The sequence below is a fragment of the Parasteatoda tepidariorum genome, chromosome 9, assembly GCF_982258835.1.
Source record: "Parasteatoda tepidariorum strain Cologne lab strain chromosome 9, Ptep-v5.0, whole genome shotgun sequence".
Lineage (NCBI taxonomy): Eukaryota > Metazoa > Arthropoda > Arachnida > Araneae > Theridiidae > Parasteatoda > Parasteatoda tepidariorum.
The window spans coordinates 49,593,127-49,607,789 of NC_141763.1; the positions used below are offsets into that span (position 1 = coordinate 49,593,127).

Genomic DNA, 14,663 nt, shown 5'->3' on the forward strand with positions numbered 1-14,663 from the left:
AACATCGGGATTGTTTGATAGCTTATAGCTTTCATAAATAGCTTTTATTACTTAAAAAAAAATAGTTTATTGCACTTTTTTTAATGTTTAGTTGTTTTTTATTCTTTATGTCACAATTATTAACAAGAACGTGGTAGTATAAGTGAACTACCTCCCCGAATGAGTATTCCTAAGGTAATCTGAAACCACGTATTTATTTATTATTATTTTTTTTTTGGCTGTTTTAAACGTATTACTGTGAAACGAAATTATTTTGAATTAATGCAAATTTAAGTTAAATAAATTAGATACTGAAACGCAAAATTAATGGGGAAATAATTTTTTTCGTTTAGAAGAAAAGAAAAAATTTGTAATACTTTTTTCGACGCCAATGATGCTTATTTAATTTTGATAATGAGTACTAGCTGAAATTAAAAAATAAGCTATTGACTAAAATATAAAAAGAGAAATTCAATTTATTCGTCTAAGAGAAAGGTAAAAAATCGTTGTGTTATTACTGACAATGATGCTTAATTAAATTTGGTGAAGGCAATATTGGTATCATGATTATTGGTGTAGTTTTATTATAGATGCCGTTGAAAGGAGTTTTTCATTGCCCTACGAATTATCCTAAGCATTTAACTAAACCACCTTTTTGTGGTACATTTTGGTGATTGTGAGTTTTCTTCGTTCAATAGCATTTGTATTTGAACCGACCGAACTGTAAGGGTAGTAGTACTGTGTGTGTAGGGGTCAGGAAACTGGCCTTGCATCAGAAAGCTTCTGGGTTCGAATCCCAGGCATGGCATGGATGCTCTTTCAATCTCTATACTATCTATCCTTCCTGTGGGTGCATCGTTGGCCCACCTAATATGGTGCCACTGAAAGAGCTAACAAATCTGCCCCGTAAATGTCTGTATAGACGAAATGTTAACACAGGTGTACATTGGAAATAAATGAAATTATAAAAAATTATTTTAGGTTTTCTTTATCTAATAACACAAAGCTACCGAGAAGGACAAATAATAATAATAAATAAATAAATAAATAAAAATGAAATTATTTTAAATGTATTAATTGTGTTTTTATATGTCTTTTAGTTTTCTACATGATTCTGTAATGTTGTTCTGTATTAAATTAATAATTATTTAATTTTTTTTCAACCCGTATTAAGAACGGGCATCCAGCTAGTAATGTAATAAGATCAAATTTCTCTCATCGGCAATAATATTTCGAACTCATTATTTAGATAGCATATATTATTACATTACTGTTTCAAACTCACGCGAAATTTATTCAGGAGAAAACCTGATCAATAACTTCTAAATTTCAGATATAAGATAAGAATTGAACTTATGAGGAAGTCGCCAGAAAGAAGTTTTTATTTGTCACTTCAACACGTGTATCCAACTATTATCCAACTATTATCATTTGCTTATACTCTTAATCTTACTACTTCCTCTTACGCAAAATGAGAAGATAATTTTCTACAGCGCGTGTCTAGAAGGTTACTGATAACGTGTTGTTTCGACGGCGCGTGTTGCTAATAATTTATAGATGTATCAGATACGCTGCAGGAAGTATACACACGGAATCGAACGATTGTTATAAAAAGCATACTTTTGCATGTTTCCTTCTGCTTCGACATGAAGTGTTTCATATTTACCGTTTTATTGATCACAGTGGTAATTCTTGTAACAGTACAAGGTCAAGGTGGTAGTCCTGGTTCTCCTGGAGCACCAGGTATTCCAGGTTGCCCTGCTGGCCCAGGAGGGGCCGGTAGTCCAGGAGGCGCTGGTGGCCCAGGAGGCACTGGTGGTAATGGAGGCACTGGGGGCCAGGGAGGAACTGGTTTTCGTAATTGCCCTGGTGGACCAGGAGGGGCCGGTGGACCAGGAGGTGCAGGTGGTCCAAGAGGAGGTGGTGGTACAGGAGGCGGTGGTGGAGGAGGAGGCCCTGGTTATCCACCTGGAAATCCTGGCTCTCCTGGACCACCAGGTAGTTCAGGTAGCCCTGTTGGTCCAGGAGGCTCCGGAGGTCCAATAGGAGCTGCTGCTCCAGGAGGCACTGGAGGAATGATCATGCTACCCTTGTATCCAGAGTGTGCCACTTATGGTAAATTAATGCACGATATGTTTAAAGGTAAGTTATTTTAAATGAGTGTTAAAACTATTTTTGCACTGTTTATATTGGAACACTTCTAAAGTTTCAGTAAATAAAATAAGAAATAGCTTATTATGTAGCAGCTACTGATTTTTATGTAATATGGTTGGTAGAATGCAAAATACAGATCTCACTGTTAATAATTAGAAGCCACTGTTAATAATTTTTTGTAAAAATGTTTAATTGTTTTCAGAATGTAAAAAAAAAGAATTTTACCTATGTAACGGTTGCATTTAATGTAAAGAATTTTGTAATGTAAAATTAGTTAATTGTTGGCTGAATACAAAACGTAAAATGCATCACGATAGCAAAATGGTTTAGTTGTTTGATCCACCTTAATTTTTATTTTAGCTATTTGGTTCTGACTAATTTTTTAAATATAATTTAATCTTATGTATTAAAATAAAACAATAATAGATTCGATTCTGACATAATATCAGATATTTTTTGAGCATTATTGTATGTTTCCAACTGAATTTTGGCAACTACTCTGGAAATAGTAATGTCAAGGACAGTGGTTCGAGATCACGGAGTAGTTTATTTCTACCCATTCCTGACTCATTCAAGTTAAATGTTATGTACAATGCGCAAAATAAAAACTGGACCACCCTGAATAGCTTTTGATCGAATGAAGGTATTTTCACGTTCAAGGACTCAATGGTTAGAAGGATGACCTAATTAGTGCAGACCATGTTTTGAGTTACGACATCAGCCACGAAATCGTACTTTCTCTAAATAAACATAGTTACTTTTTCTCTCGATGAATGGGTACTTGCAACCCCCAAAATATAGGGATATATGGTTAGTTTTGTCAGGAGAGTGGTCGAAAGTTTGGACCCTTTACTGATAATTGTTCTTTTTTGATTCCGCCATATCTCGAGAACTTTTTAAGAAAATTAAAAACATTTTGCACACAAATATAAAATTAATTTAACTACTGATAAATCCAATTTTGCTTTATTAAATATATAATAAAATAATATATAATATTAAATATATAATAAAAAATTGGATTGTAAATTATGCAATTTTTGACATTATTTTAAAAAATGTATTTTTACACAGCAAATTAGAAAGTTTGAGCCCAATTAGTCAGATAGTTCCTGAAAAATCAAATTCTAAAAATACGACTTTTTCAAAATAAGATTTCTGATAAACTATTTGACCGATTTCGCTCAAATTTCGCTTTGTCCTTTAAAATAATTTTATAATCATGTAATAAACTACTAATCTTACAGTTTAATATATTATATTTAAATAAACGAATTTTATAAATTTGTGCAAAAATTTTTCAATTCGCTTAAAATTTTTTCGAGATATTGTGAAATACGCAAAAAGTAAAATTAACATAAAGGGGTCCAAACTTTGGACAGCTCTCCTGGTCAAGCTATTGGGACCCTAATTCTGAGATTACGGTTAGCCCTTACATTTTATAAGTTTGAAATCCGAATTCGTCGAAAAAATGTTACGCTTATTCAGAGAAAGTACGTTTTTGCGTCTAATTTCGTAACTTAAAATATCGTTAATTATTCAGCATATTTGAGGTCACCCCTTTGAACCATTAATATTAAATCCCAGAACGTGAAGATTCGATCATTAGATCAAAAGTTAATCAGGGTGTAAAACATATGTTTATACATTTCATGACCTGTTACATTAGGCTTCCTAATTCTCCCTGCACTGGGTAAACAACTGTAGTGGATTGAGCATCCTGCTATGATTTTACCTTCCACAATGGTTTTTCACCAGGCATTTATAATGCTTTTTTACCCGCCTAAATAATACTTAAAAAAGTTTAGCTACGTATTCGACAGCTTTTTATGCTCGGTATCTTTATACTCTTTGTAGTGACTTATAGAACATCAACACTATTTTAGATAATTTATGTTGAAGTCACAAGAAATAAAAAAAAATAAAAAGACAATCAATGATTTATATTCTTTTTTCGAAAAAAATAGTATTCTTAGTAAATAATCAGCTGTTTTGCATTAAATAATTTTAAGCAGTAGAATGTTTTTAATTTCTTAACAAGGTTTAATTCTTAGGTAGCAGACAATAATTCATTTTTAAAAAAACTTGACAATAATTTAAAAAAGAACTTTACTTTAAGGAAAACCTAAATTAAAGTACTAAAAAAAATGATTAGTATATTGATGAGGAAATAATAAACGTAGTAGGGTAAAGAATAAGATTTTTAAAAATGTAAAAATTTAGTTAAATAGTTGGTAAAATAGTTCTGCGAAACATTTCCGGACAGGTGATTAAAAAATTACTTTTTAGACGATATATTAGATGTTGAGAAATTTGCGATGATATGAAATATGCTTAAATATGTCTATTACGTATATCTATTAATGTTTATAAAAAATATGTTCACGAAATTGATAAATATTTTATTCTAAATCTATTCATACCTATGTATGTTATTGAAATTGTATCAGTTATTGAGAAAAAAAAATTAAAAATTTTAAAATAATCTCATTAAATAAGCACAATCTCGTGTATAATCATATTCTATCAGAAGCATGCTTTGATAAAATTCGACATTCGTTGAATAAAATGTTTTTTATTCAATAAAATGCTATATTCAAATTTCTTTACTAAATTGCGAATAGATTTTTAGACGACTAAAACAGAAACATCGTATTTTACAGTTTAAAAAAAAATAAAATTAAAAAGATTAGCAAACGATTACTAGCGAAAAAAATATGAATGAAATTTTACGCTACGTGCGCTAAGTCAAGTTCCTCGTAAGTTTATCACATTTTAATATTAATCGCCCCATTTAATTATTTCTTCATTGTCGCCAAATTATTTTAAAACAGTTGAAACTTTAGATTTTTCAATTGAAAAATATGTAGATTAATATGGCATAAAAAAATCCATACCCTTTAATTCAAAATTTTTTCATCCTTACTTTAATTAAATAATAAAAAATAATAAATAATTATTAAAAGTTATTTTTTTCATGAAATTATCTTTGGGGACGTGAGTTTTCTGAGTGGGTGCAATTTTGTTTTTGAATTGCTTCATTAGTTTTTAAAATATGACTGAAAACGCAAAAAGCGAAATTAACATTAAGGGGTCCAAACTTTGAATCGCTCTCCTGACCAAAGTATGGGGACCACACTTTCCAGATTGCGACTGCCCCCTATATTTTGAAGATAAAGAATCCAAATATCTAAAAAAATATATATGTTTATTCAGAGAAAGTACGTTTTTGTGTCTGATTTCGTAACTTAATTAATAATTATCGCTAATTAATTATGTCACCCCCAGGAGCCATTAAGATTGTGATAAGAACCATTCGAGAAAATCCGATCATTAGAACGAAAGTTATTTAGGGGGATATCTTTTTTTTGCGGACTGTAGAGTCCGCAAAAAAAAAAAAGATATCACCCTGAATAACTTTCGTTCTAATGATCGGATTTTCACGAACTAAAAGTCAATCTTAATGGTTCCTGGGGTGACCTCAAATATGCTAATTAATTAGTGCTAACTATTAATTAAGTTACGAAATCAGACACAAAAACGTACTTTCTCTGAATAAACATATAATTTTTTTTGCATATTTGGATTCTTAACCTTCAAAATATAGGGGGTAGCCGCAATCTGGGATATATGGTCCCCATAGTTTAGTCAGGAGAGCGATCCAAAGTTCGTACCCCTTAATGTTAAGTTCACTTTTTACGTTTTTAGTCATATTTTTAAAACTAATAAAGCAATTCAAAGAAAATTTCACCCAGTCATAAAACTCATTTACCCAAAGACAATTTCATGAAAAAAATAATTTTTAATAATTGTTAATTATTTTTTATTATTTAATTAAATTGAGGATTAAAAAATTTTGAATTATAAGGTATGAATTTTTTTATACCATATTAATCTACATATTTTTCAATTGAAAAACCTAAAGTTTCAGCTGTTTTTATTTATTAGAAGCTGAGAAAAATTAAAATTAATTATTTTTAAAAAAATAATTTGGCGAAAGTAAAAAAATAATTAAATGGGGCGATTAATATTAAAATGTGATAAACTTGCGAGGACCTTGACTTCGCGCTCGTAGCGTAAAATTTCATTCATAATTTTTTCGCTAATAATCGTTTGAAAATCTTTTTATTTTTTTAAAACTATAAAATACGATGTTTCTTTTATAATTGTCTAAAATTCTATTTGCAATTTAGTAAAGAAATTTGAATAAAACATCTTATTGAATAAAAAACGTTTTATTCAACGAATGTCGAGTTTTATAAAAGCATGCTTCTAATAGAATATGATTATACACCAGATTGTGCTTATTTAATGTGATTGTTTTTTAGTTTTTAGTTTTTTTGTCTCAATAACTGATACAATTTCAATAGTATACATACATTTTGGAATAAAATATTTATCAATTTCTTGAATACATTTTTTATAAATATTAGTAAAAATACGTAGTAAACATATTTAAGCATACCTCACATCATCGCAAATTTCTCAACATCTCATATATCGTCTTAATGTTAGAAGTAATTTTTTAATCACCTGTCCGGAAGTGTTTCGCAGAACTATTTTATCAACTATTTAATTACATTTTAACATTTTTAAAAATCTTATTCTTTACCCTACTACGTTTATTATTTCTTCATTAATATACAAATCAATTTTTTAGTACCTTAATTTAGGTTTTCCTTAAAGTAAAGTTCCTTTTTAAATTATAGTCAAGTTTTTTTTAAAAGAATTATTGTCTGCTAGCTAAGAATAAAACCTTGTTAAGAAATTAAAAACATTCCACTGTTTACAATTATTTAATGCAAAACAACTGATTATTTACTAAGCATACTATTTTTTTCTTCATATTTTTTGAGGCCAGGTGAGTTTTTATCATCAATTGGGTATAATATGAAAAAAACACAACTACTTCGATTTAGTAGGAACAACATATGACGCAATGCTAAACGAATGGAATTTAGTTGCTGTTTATTTAGTTACTGTTATTAGTAGTTGTTGTTATTTGTTTTAGTTGTTGCTGTTTATTTAGTTGTATTTAGTTTCAATAACTTTTCTTTATAATGCAATAAAATCTGGCGAGCAGCTATTTAAGCGATCGAACACTTCGTTTGTTTATTTGTGGCTTGAAGTTAGGCTCACAGAAAATGCCGTTCATGGGTTAAATTTAGTAGGAACAACACAACCTGTGACGTAGGCTATATTATACCCAATTATACCGTTTTACATTTGAGTCTTGATCATTATTTTGATAAGGATTTTACACTCGTTAAAGTAAACATAAGCATTTCTATATTTTAACAGGATTTATGTGGTCTTTAAAAACGTAATAGCATTAATATTGTAAAAGTTATATTTAACTTAAAAATTAAAATTTTGACACCAGATATTTTGAGTTAATGAAATTAAATATTTTATCTTTTAAGTTTTTGTGCCCCCATTTCAGTATCTTAAGGATCTTACGAGCTCTGCTTAAAAAGAGAGTATCAGATATATAAAAGAAAACAAAAATAATCATAGTAGCAATATTTGGGGGTAAATGTAGCTTATCGTAATGAAGAATATGCTGTGCGACATTTTATGGTGAATTTGCGAACGTAAGTTTCAGAATGTATCGAAACATGAGGATGCTATTTGCTAGTCATCTTTATCCAAAGAAAACCATGTAACCTAAATATCTAGCAGAATGAAGCGATTTTTTAAACAATGAATCATACAATATGCAACATATTATTTCAATATCTTATTCTGAAATATAACATGTTTCAATGTTTTTAAAATGCCACTTAACATTCAGAAATTCCTTGAGTTATAGAAAAAAGAAATATCGTAAATTATAGAAAACCTTGTGAATGTGTATTAGAATTACTATACAATCTACATTTTATTTTTGAAGCACTTTTTGTTTCTTAAGACTCGATTAAATCTGTAAAAATAATTATCCCTAAAATTTTGTATATAGCTATAATAAGTTATGTCAATTTGATTTTAGTAAGAAATCCTCAAATAAATATAGCAAAAACAACATATCTAAATAATATCAGATAAAAAGTTCATGTATTTAAATTCTAAAAAATTAAAAAATCATAAATAATTCTTAAATCAATTCAAATTTCCTTTTCAAAGGAGATATAAAATTTTTTTTTGCTTTTTGGACAGAAATCAGCTTAAAAATTGTCTATTGCCTTGAAACTTCGAGATATTTTCTATTAACAATTAATTAAACCTCTCCCAGCAATCACAGAACATTATTTCATTTTTTTTTACATTCAAAGTTCTTTTACTAGGTTGCTTATTGGCGGTTTTCTGGACTATCGCCAAATATATAAACCCTTATTGCTACCCAATTTACAATCTAATTTTTTCAAAATTTTGTCTACCCCCCTAATTCAAGTGTCTAGATTCCAAATATGTAAAAAAAAAATGTTTTATCAGAGAAAGTACGTTTTTGTGTCTGATTTTGTAACTTAATTAATAGTTAGCACTAATTAATTAGCATATTTGAGGTCACCCCCGGGAACCATTAAGATTGACTTTTAGTTCGTGAAAATCTGATCATTAGAACGAAAGTTATTCAGGGTGATATCTTTTTTTTTTGCGGACTGTACATTGGAAATAAATAAAATTGTAAAAAAATTATTCTTGGTTTTTCTTTATCTAATAACGTAAAGCAACCGAAAAGGACAAATAATAATAATAAATAAATAAATAAAAATTAAATTATTCTAGCTGTATTAATTGTGTTTATATATGTCTTTCATATTTGTACATGATTTTGTAATGTTGCTCTGTATTAAATTAATGATTATTTACTTTTTTTTCAACCCGTACTTAGAACGGGCATCCAGCTAGTAATGTAATAAGATCAATTTGTTTTCATCCGCAATAATATTTCGAATTCATTATTTAGATAGCAAATATTATTATGTTATTGTTTCAAACACAAGCGAAATTTATTCAAGAGAAAACCTCTAATCAATAACTTCTAAACTTCTGAAATAATATAAGAAATGAACTTATGAGGAAGTCGCAAGTAAAAAGTTTTTGTCTATCACTTCAACACGTGTATCCAACTATTATGTTTACATTTGCTTATACTCTTAATCTTACTGCTTCTTCTTACATAAAAGAAGAAGAAAATTCTCGACAGCGCGTGTTGTTTCGGCAGCGCGAGTCTGGAATCTTACTGATAACGTGTTGTTTCGACAGCGCGTGTTGTTAATAATTTATCTATGAATCAGATACGTCGCAGGAAGTATACACACAGCATCGAACTATTGCTATATAAAGCATACTTTTGCATGTTTCCTTTTGTCTCGACATGAAGTGTTTCATATTCGCCGTTTTATTGATCACAGTGGTAATCCTTGTAACAGTACAAGGTCAAGGTGGTAGTCCTGGTTCTCCTGGAGCACCAGGTAGTCCAGGTTGCCCTGCTGGTCCAGGAGGCGCCGGTAGTGCAGGAGGCGCTGCTAGTCCAGGAGGCACTGGTGGTCCAGGAGGCACTGGTGGCCAGGGAGGAACTGGTTTTCCTAATTGCCCTGGTGGTCCAGGAGGGTCAGGTGGTCCAGGAGGCCCTGGTGGTCGAGGAGGCACTGGTGGTCCAGGAGGCTATGGTGGCCAGGGAGGATATGGTCATCCTAATGGTTCTCCTGGTACTCCTGGACCACCAGGTAGTCCAGGTAGCCCAGTTGGTCCAGGAGGCGCCGAAGGTCCAGTAGGAGCTGTTGCTCCAGGAGGTGCTGGTGGATTGATCATGCTACCCTTGTATCCAGAGTGTGCCACTTATGGTAAATTAATGCACGATATGTTTGAAGGTAAGTTATTTTAAATGCGTGTTAAAATGATTTTTGTACTGTTTAAGATTGGAACACTTTTAAAGTTTCAGTAAATTAAATAAAAAATAGCTTATTCCGTAGCAGCAATTTTTTTTATGTGATAAGGTTGGTAGAATGCAAAATATAGATGTCATCATTGCGTAGAAGCCATTCTCAATCATGTAATGTAAAACTGATTGATTGTTTTTAGAATGTAAAATATAGAAATATACCTATGTAACGGTTGCATTTAATGTAAGGATTTATGTAATGTAAAATTAGTTAATTGTTATCGGAATACAAAACGTGAAATGCATCACAATGTAAAATGGTTTAGTTGTTTGATCTATCTTAATTTTTATTTTAGCTATTTGGTTCTGACTAATTTTTTTAAAAATAATTTATATTTATGCATTAAAATAAAACAATAATAGATTTGATTCTGAAATAATATCAGATAGTTTTTGAACATTATTGTATATTTCCTACTTAAGTTTGGCAACTATTCTGGAAATTTCAAGAACAGTGTTTCGAGCTCACGGAGTAGCTTATTTCCACACTTTCCTGACTCATTCAAGTTTAACGTTGTATACAATGCGCAAAATAAAAACTGGACCACCCTGAATAGCTTTGATCTATTGCAGGTATCTTCACGTTCTAGGACTCAATGGCAGGAGGAGTGACCTAATTAGTGCAGACGATGTATTGAGTTACGAAATCAGGCCCAAAACAGTACTTTCTCTGAATAAACATAGTTTTTTTCTCTCTCGATGAATGTGGATTTCCGACCCCCAAAATATAGGGGATAGGAGCAAGCTGGGATATATGGTCAGTATTGTCAGGAGAGTGGTTGAAAGTTTGGTCCCTTAACTGATAATTTTTTTTTTTGATTTCGCCACATCTCGAGAACTTTTTAAGAAAATTAAAAAAATTTTGCACACAAATATAAAATTAATTTAACTACTGATAAATCCACGCAAAAAGGAGAATTTGAGTAAGCCTTTATTGTTATTATTTTTTTTGCTTTATTAAATAGCAGTGGGAAATAATAGCTTTTTTGATTTAACCATATCTGGAGAACGTTTCAAGAAAATTGAAAAAATTTAGCGCACAAATATAAAATTTTTTTAACCACTGATAAGTCCTAGCAAAAAATGAATTTTTGTAAGCCTTTATTATTTTTTATTGTTTTATTAAATAGCAGTGGAAAAAAATTGGATTGTAAATTATGCAACTTTTGACATTATTTTAAAGAATGTATTTTTACATGACAAATTAGAAATTTAGAGCACAATTAGTCAAATATTTCCGGAGAAATCAGATTCTAAAAATACGACTTTTTCAAAATAAGATTTCTGATAAAGTATTTGATCGATTTCGCTCAAATTTTGTTTGTCCCTTAAAATTCCATTTTTTATAATGATGTAATAAACTACATATCTTACAGTTTAATATATTATATTTAAATAAACGAATTTTATAAATTTGTGCAAAAATTTTCCAATTCGCTTAAAAATTTTTCGAGATATTTCGAAATATGCGAAAAGTAAAATTAACATCAAGGGGTTCAAATTTTGGACCGGTATTTTGATCAAACTGTTGGGAACCTATTTTTGGGATTACGGTTAGCCCTTATATTTTATGTGTTTAAAATCGTCGAAAAAAAGTTATACTTTCTCTGAGGAAATACGTTTTTGTCTCTAATTTCGTAATTTTAAAAATAGTCAATATTTCAGTATATTTGAGGTCACCTCTTTGAACCATTAAGATTGAATTCTAGAATGTGAAGATTCGATCATTAGATCAAAAGTTAATCAGGATAGCTCGTTTTTTGTTTTGCGAGCTGCAGTGGGGTAATGTAGAACATATGTTTAAACATTTCATGACCTGTCACATTAGGCTTCCTAATTCTCCCTGAACTGGGTAAACAACTATGTTGAATGGAGCATCTTGCTACGATTTTACCTTCCTCAATAGTGATTCACCAGGCATTAATAATGCCTTTTTTCGCTCGAATATTAGTTAGAGAGAATGTGTATGTTTGTTTGACCATTTTGGCAAAAAATTGAAAGTTATATATTATTAAGAGAAAATAATTAACCATCTTATATTTATTTTGATATATTTATATTATTTTTAGTAAGTCTTAAATGATATATTACATTTAAAATACAGTAGCATGAATGCATGCTATAATCGTATGCTATAAAAGTATATTTTATTTTTCAGAAATGCGAAATAATAACAGAATTGGTCCAGAACAGTGTCAATCAGGAAATAATACAGTGAGTTATAGTTATTTAATAAACATTATTACATTAATGAACGTAATAAATAAATCTAAACATAATAAATAAATGTAAACAGTTCTCATTTTAACGTTTTCTGTAAAAACTCAGCTTTTAACCATTTTAGTTCAAGTGTTATCATTTGGTATAATTTTTGAAACGCAAAAATATTAGAATAATTGAAAAGGCATAAAAATAATATTTTTCTTAAATTTATGTCTAACAGTTTTAGTTGACTGAAATAGTACACTGAGAAAATAAAGCGTGGTTAAAAATACCATAACACGGTAAAATTTGCCGTGTTTTTTACTCTATGGGAATACCAAAAAGTTCAAAATACCAACCGGTAGTTTTTACCGTAGTGTTTCGATAATGATTTTGGCAAAATTAACAATAAAATATGATTTCATAATATATAATATATAGTTTGGTAAATGTTGTAAAAAATGATTATTTTAGATCATGATACCTCAGAGCATAACAAAATAAAAAATAAAAACATTAGGTTAAATTTACTTTTTAGTTTTGTATATTATACTAACTGTGTAGTAATAAGAACTATAATTTTAAAAACTAGAATTTCCGGTAAACCGTGACCAAACGAGCGAAAAAAATTACCAAATGAATGGTTTAAATACCGTATATTTTGGTTTTATTAACTAGAATTATGGTTTTTGTTCACTAGAAATGTCCTTACCATACAGTAAGGTAATTTTTTCAGACATTCCCCCCTTTTTTGTAGTATTAATAAGATAACCAAATTTCTTGTGTTACAGCTACACTGTAGAAATCAGTTTTTCTACAGATAATCTTTCTAATGTGCAGATTTACTAGGATGATTTCTTAAAATATCGTAACAAAGCTGTAACAAATTACTTGTGTTACTGCTACTGTGTAGAAATGATTTATTCTACAAATTATCTTGCTAATGTGTAAGTTAACTAGAATTATTTCTTAAAGTCCCAACAAATCGTTTCCTTTCTTAAATTACCGAGGTAGTCAGCACGTAAGTACCTATTGGTATTTTGATAGATTTATGAAGATGCAAAATCTGAATGTAAGGAAGTCATTTAACTTTTTTTCATTATAAAAGACTGAGACAACTCTTTGTATGCATTACCCTTTCAATACGGCAAAAATTTCCGACTGAGTGCGCCCCATTACCATATTCAGTTATTTCCATATATGGCAGTACTTTTACTTTCGTTACTTGTACCGCCGGTACAAGTAAAAAATACGTACTTTTACTTGTACTTCGTTACTTTTTAAATTTAGTACTGTTGCTTGTACTTTCGTTACTTTTTTAGGGAAAAAGTACAAGTATTTGTAACGGAAATATCGATTGAAATCGTAACTTTTTTCTAAAACTCGATAAGCTTTCTAAAAAAAAAGTTAAATTGAAATTTTTTTTTTATGTTCTTTTAATTTATAAAATTAATGTGCAATATATATGCATTCACAGCTAACTTCGCGTTTAAATACCTTCTGTTACAACTTATACTGCACATTCAATTATTTTTTACTAGCTCAAAGCTCACAAAGCTATCTGAAACCCCGTGTTTGCTTTGTTTATGTTTGTGCTTTTAAAACGCTCTTCTAAAGAGTGAAACAATTTTAAATCAATGGTAATTTAAATAAATGAAAATAATAAACTAAAAATTAAAATCAATAGATAAAATTTCTTTTTCGTGCAAATCCGTAAAAAGTTTGATATTAAAATTATATTTGATTTTAAAATTATATTATACGATTATATTACAAAATTACATTATAATATTCTTCCGAATTTAAAAATAAATTAAATTAATAATAAATTAAATTAAATATCCATAACTTTCAAAATTAAAAATAATTAAATAAATAAAATTTTTGCAAAAACATTAAAGAGCATAAGAATATTATTCAATAAAATTTCAGGTTACTTTGAATTTTCGATTTCCTAGAAATGTACTTTTAAATCGTTACTTTTTTTGTTTAGTACTTGTACTTTTACTTTTTACTCGTTACTTTTTAAAATAAGAACTTTTTACTTTTTACTCATTACATTTTTTAAAAATACTTGTACTTTTACTCGCTACTTATTAAAAGTAACGTTGCCATATATGGTTATTTCTCTTCCAAGCGATTAATAGATAAAATAGCTTTTATGCCTAAAGAGTTGAAGATCTTGGAGACGCATAAACGTCCCCATAACAGTGCACCATCAACAACAATGATTTCACAAGCTTCATTTATGGGACAGCATATGTTCCACAGTTAACCCAAAGCATCTGAAACCCGGGACAGGGTATGTCCCGGCCTGAATTCTAGAGTCAATAGCTCGTTTTTATGGACATGTCACTTAACATTTTGATGTATATTTCAGACAACGTTTTTTTATTAACATTTTCATGTACATTTTTATTAACATATTTATTTATAAACCACT

General features: G+C 29.4%; 1 protein-coding gene across 3 annotated transcripts in view; it reads left to right on the forward strand.

Annotated features, from left to right (window-relative positions):
* Positions 1-1,385: 1,385 nt before the first annotated feature.
* Positions 1,386-14,663, forward strand: part of LOC107449866 (uncharacterized) — a 39,918-nt gene continuing 26,640 nt past the window's right edge. Inside the window, exons 1-2 of one of the 3 annotated variants that reach the window (XM_087151773.1) lie at positions 1,388-2,121; positions 12,177-12,232. In XM_087151773.1, the coding sequence (XP_087007899.1) occupies positions 1,626-2,121; positions 12,177-12,232 (552 nt within the window). In that variant the 5' untranslated portion in view covers positions 1,388-1,625. Of the gene's footprint in view, positions 2,122-8,502; positions 9,948-12,176; positions 12,233-14,663 lie in introns of those variants that run through there. The other 2 variants (XM_087151774.1, XM_087151775.1) reach the window with 2 other exon arrangements.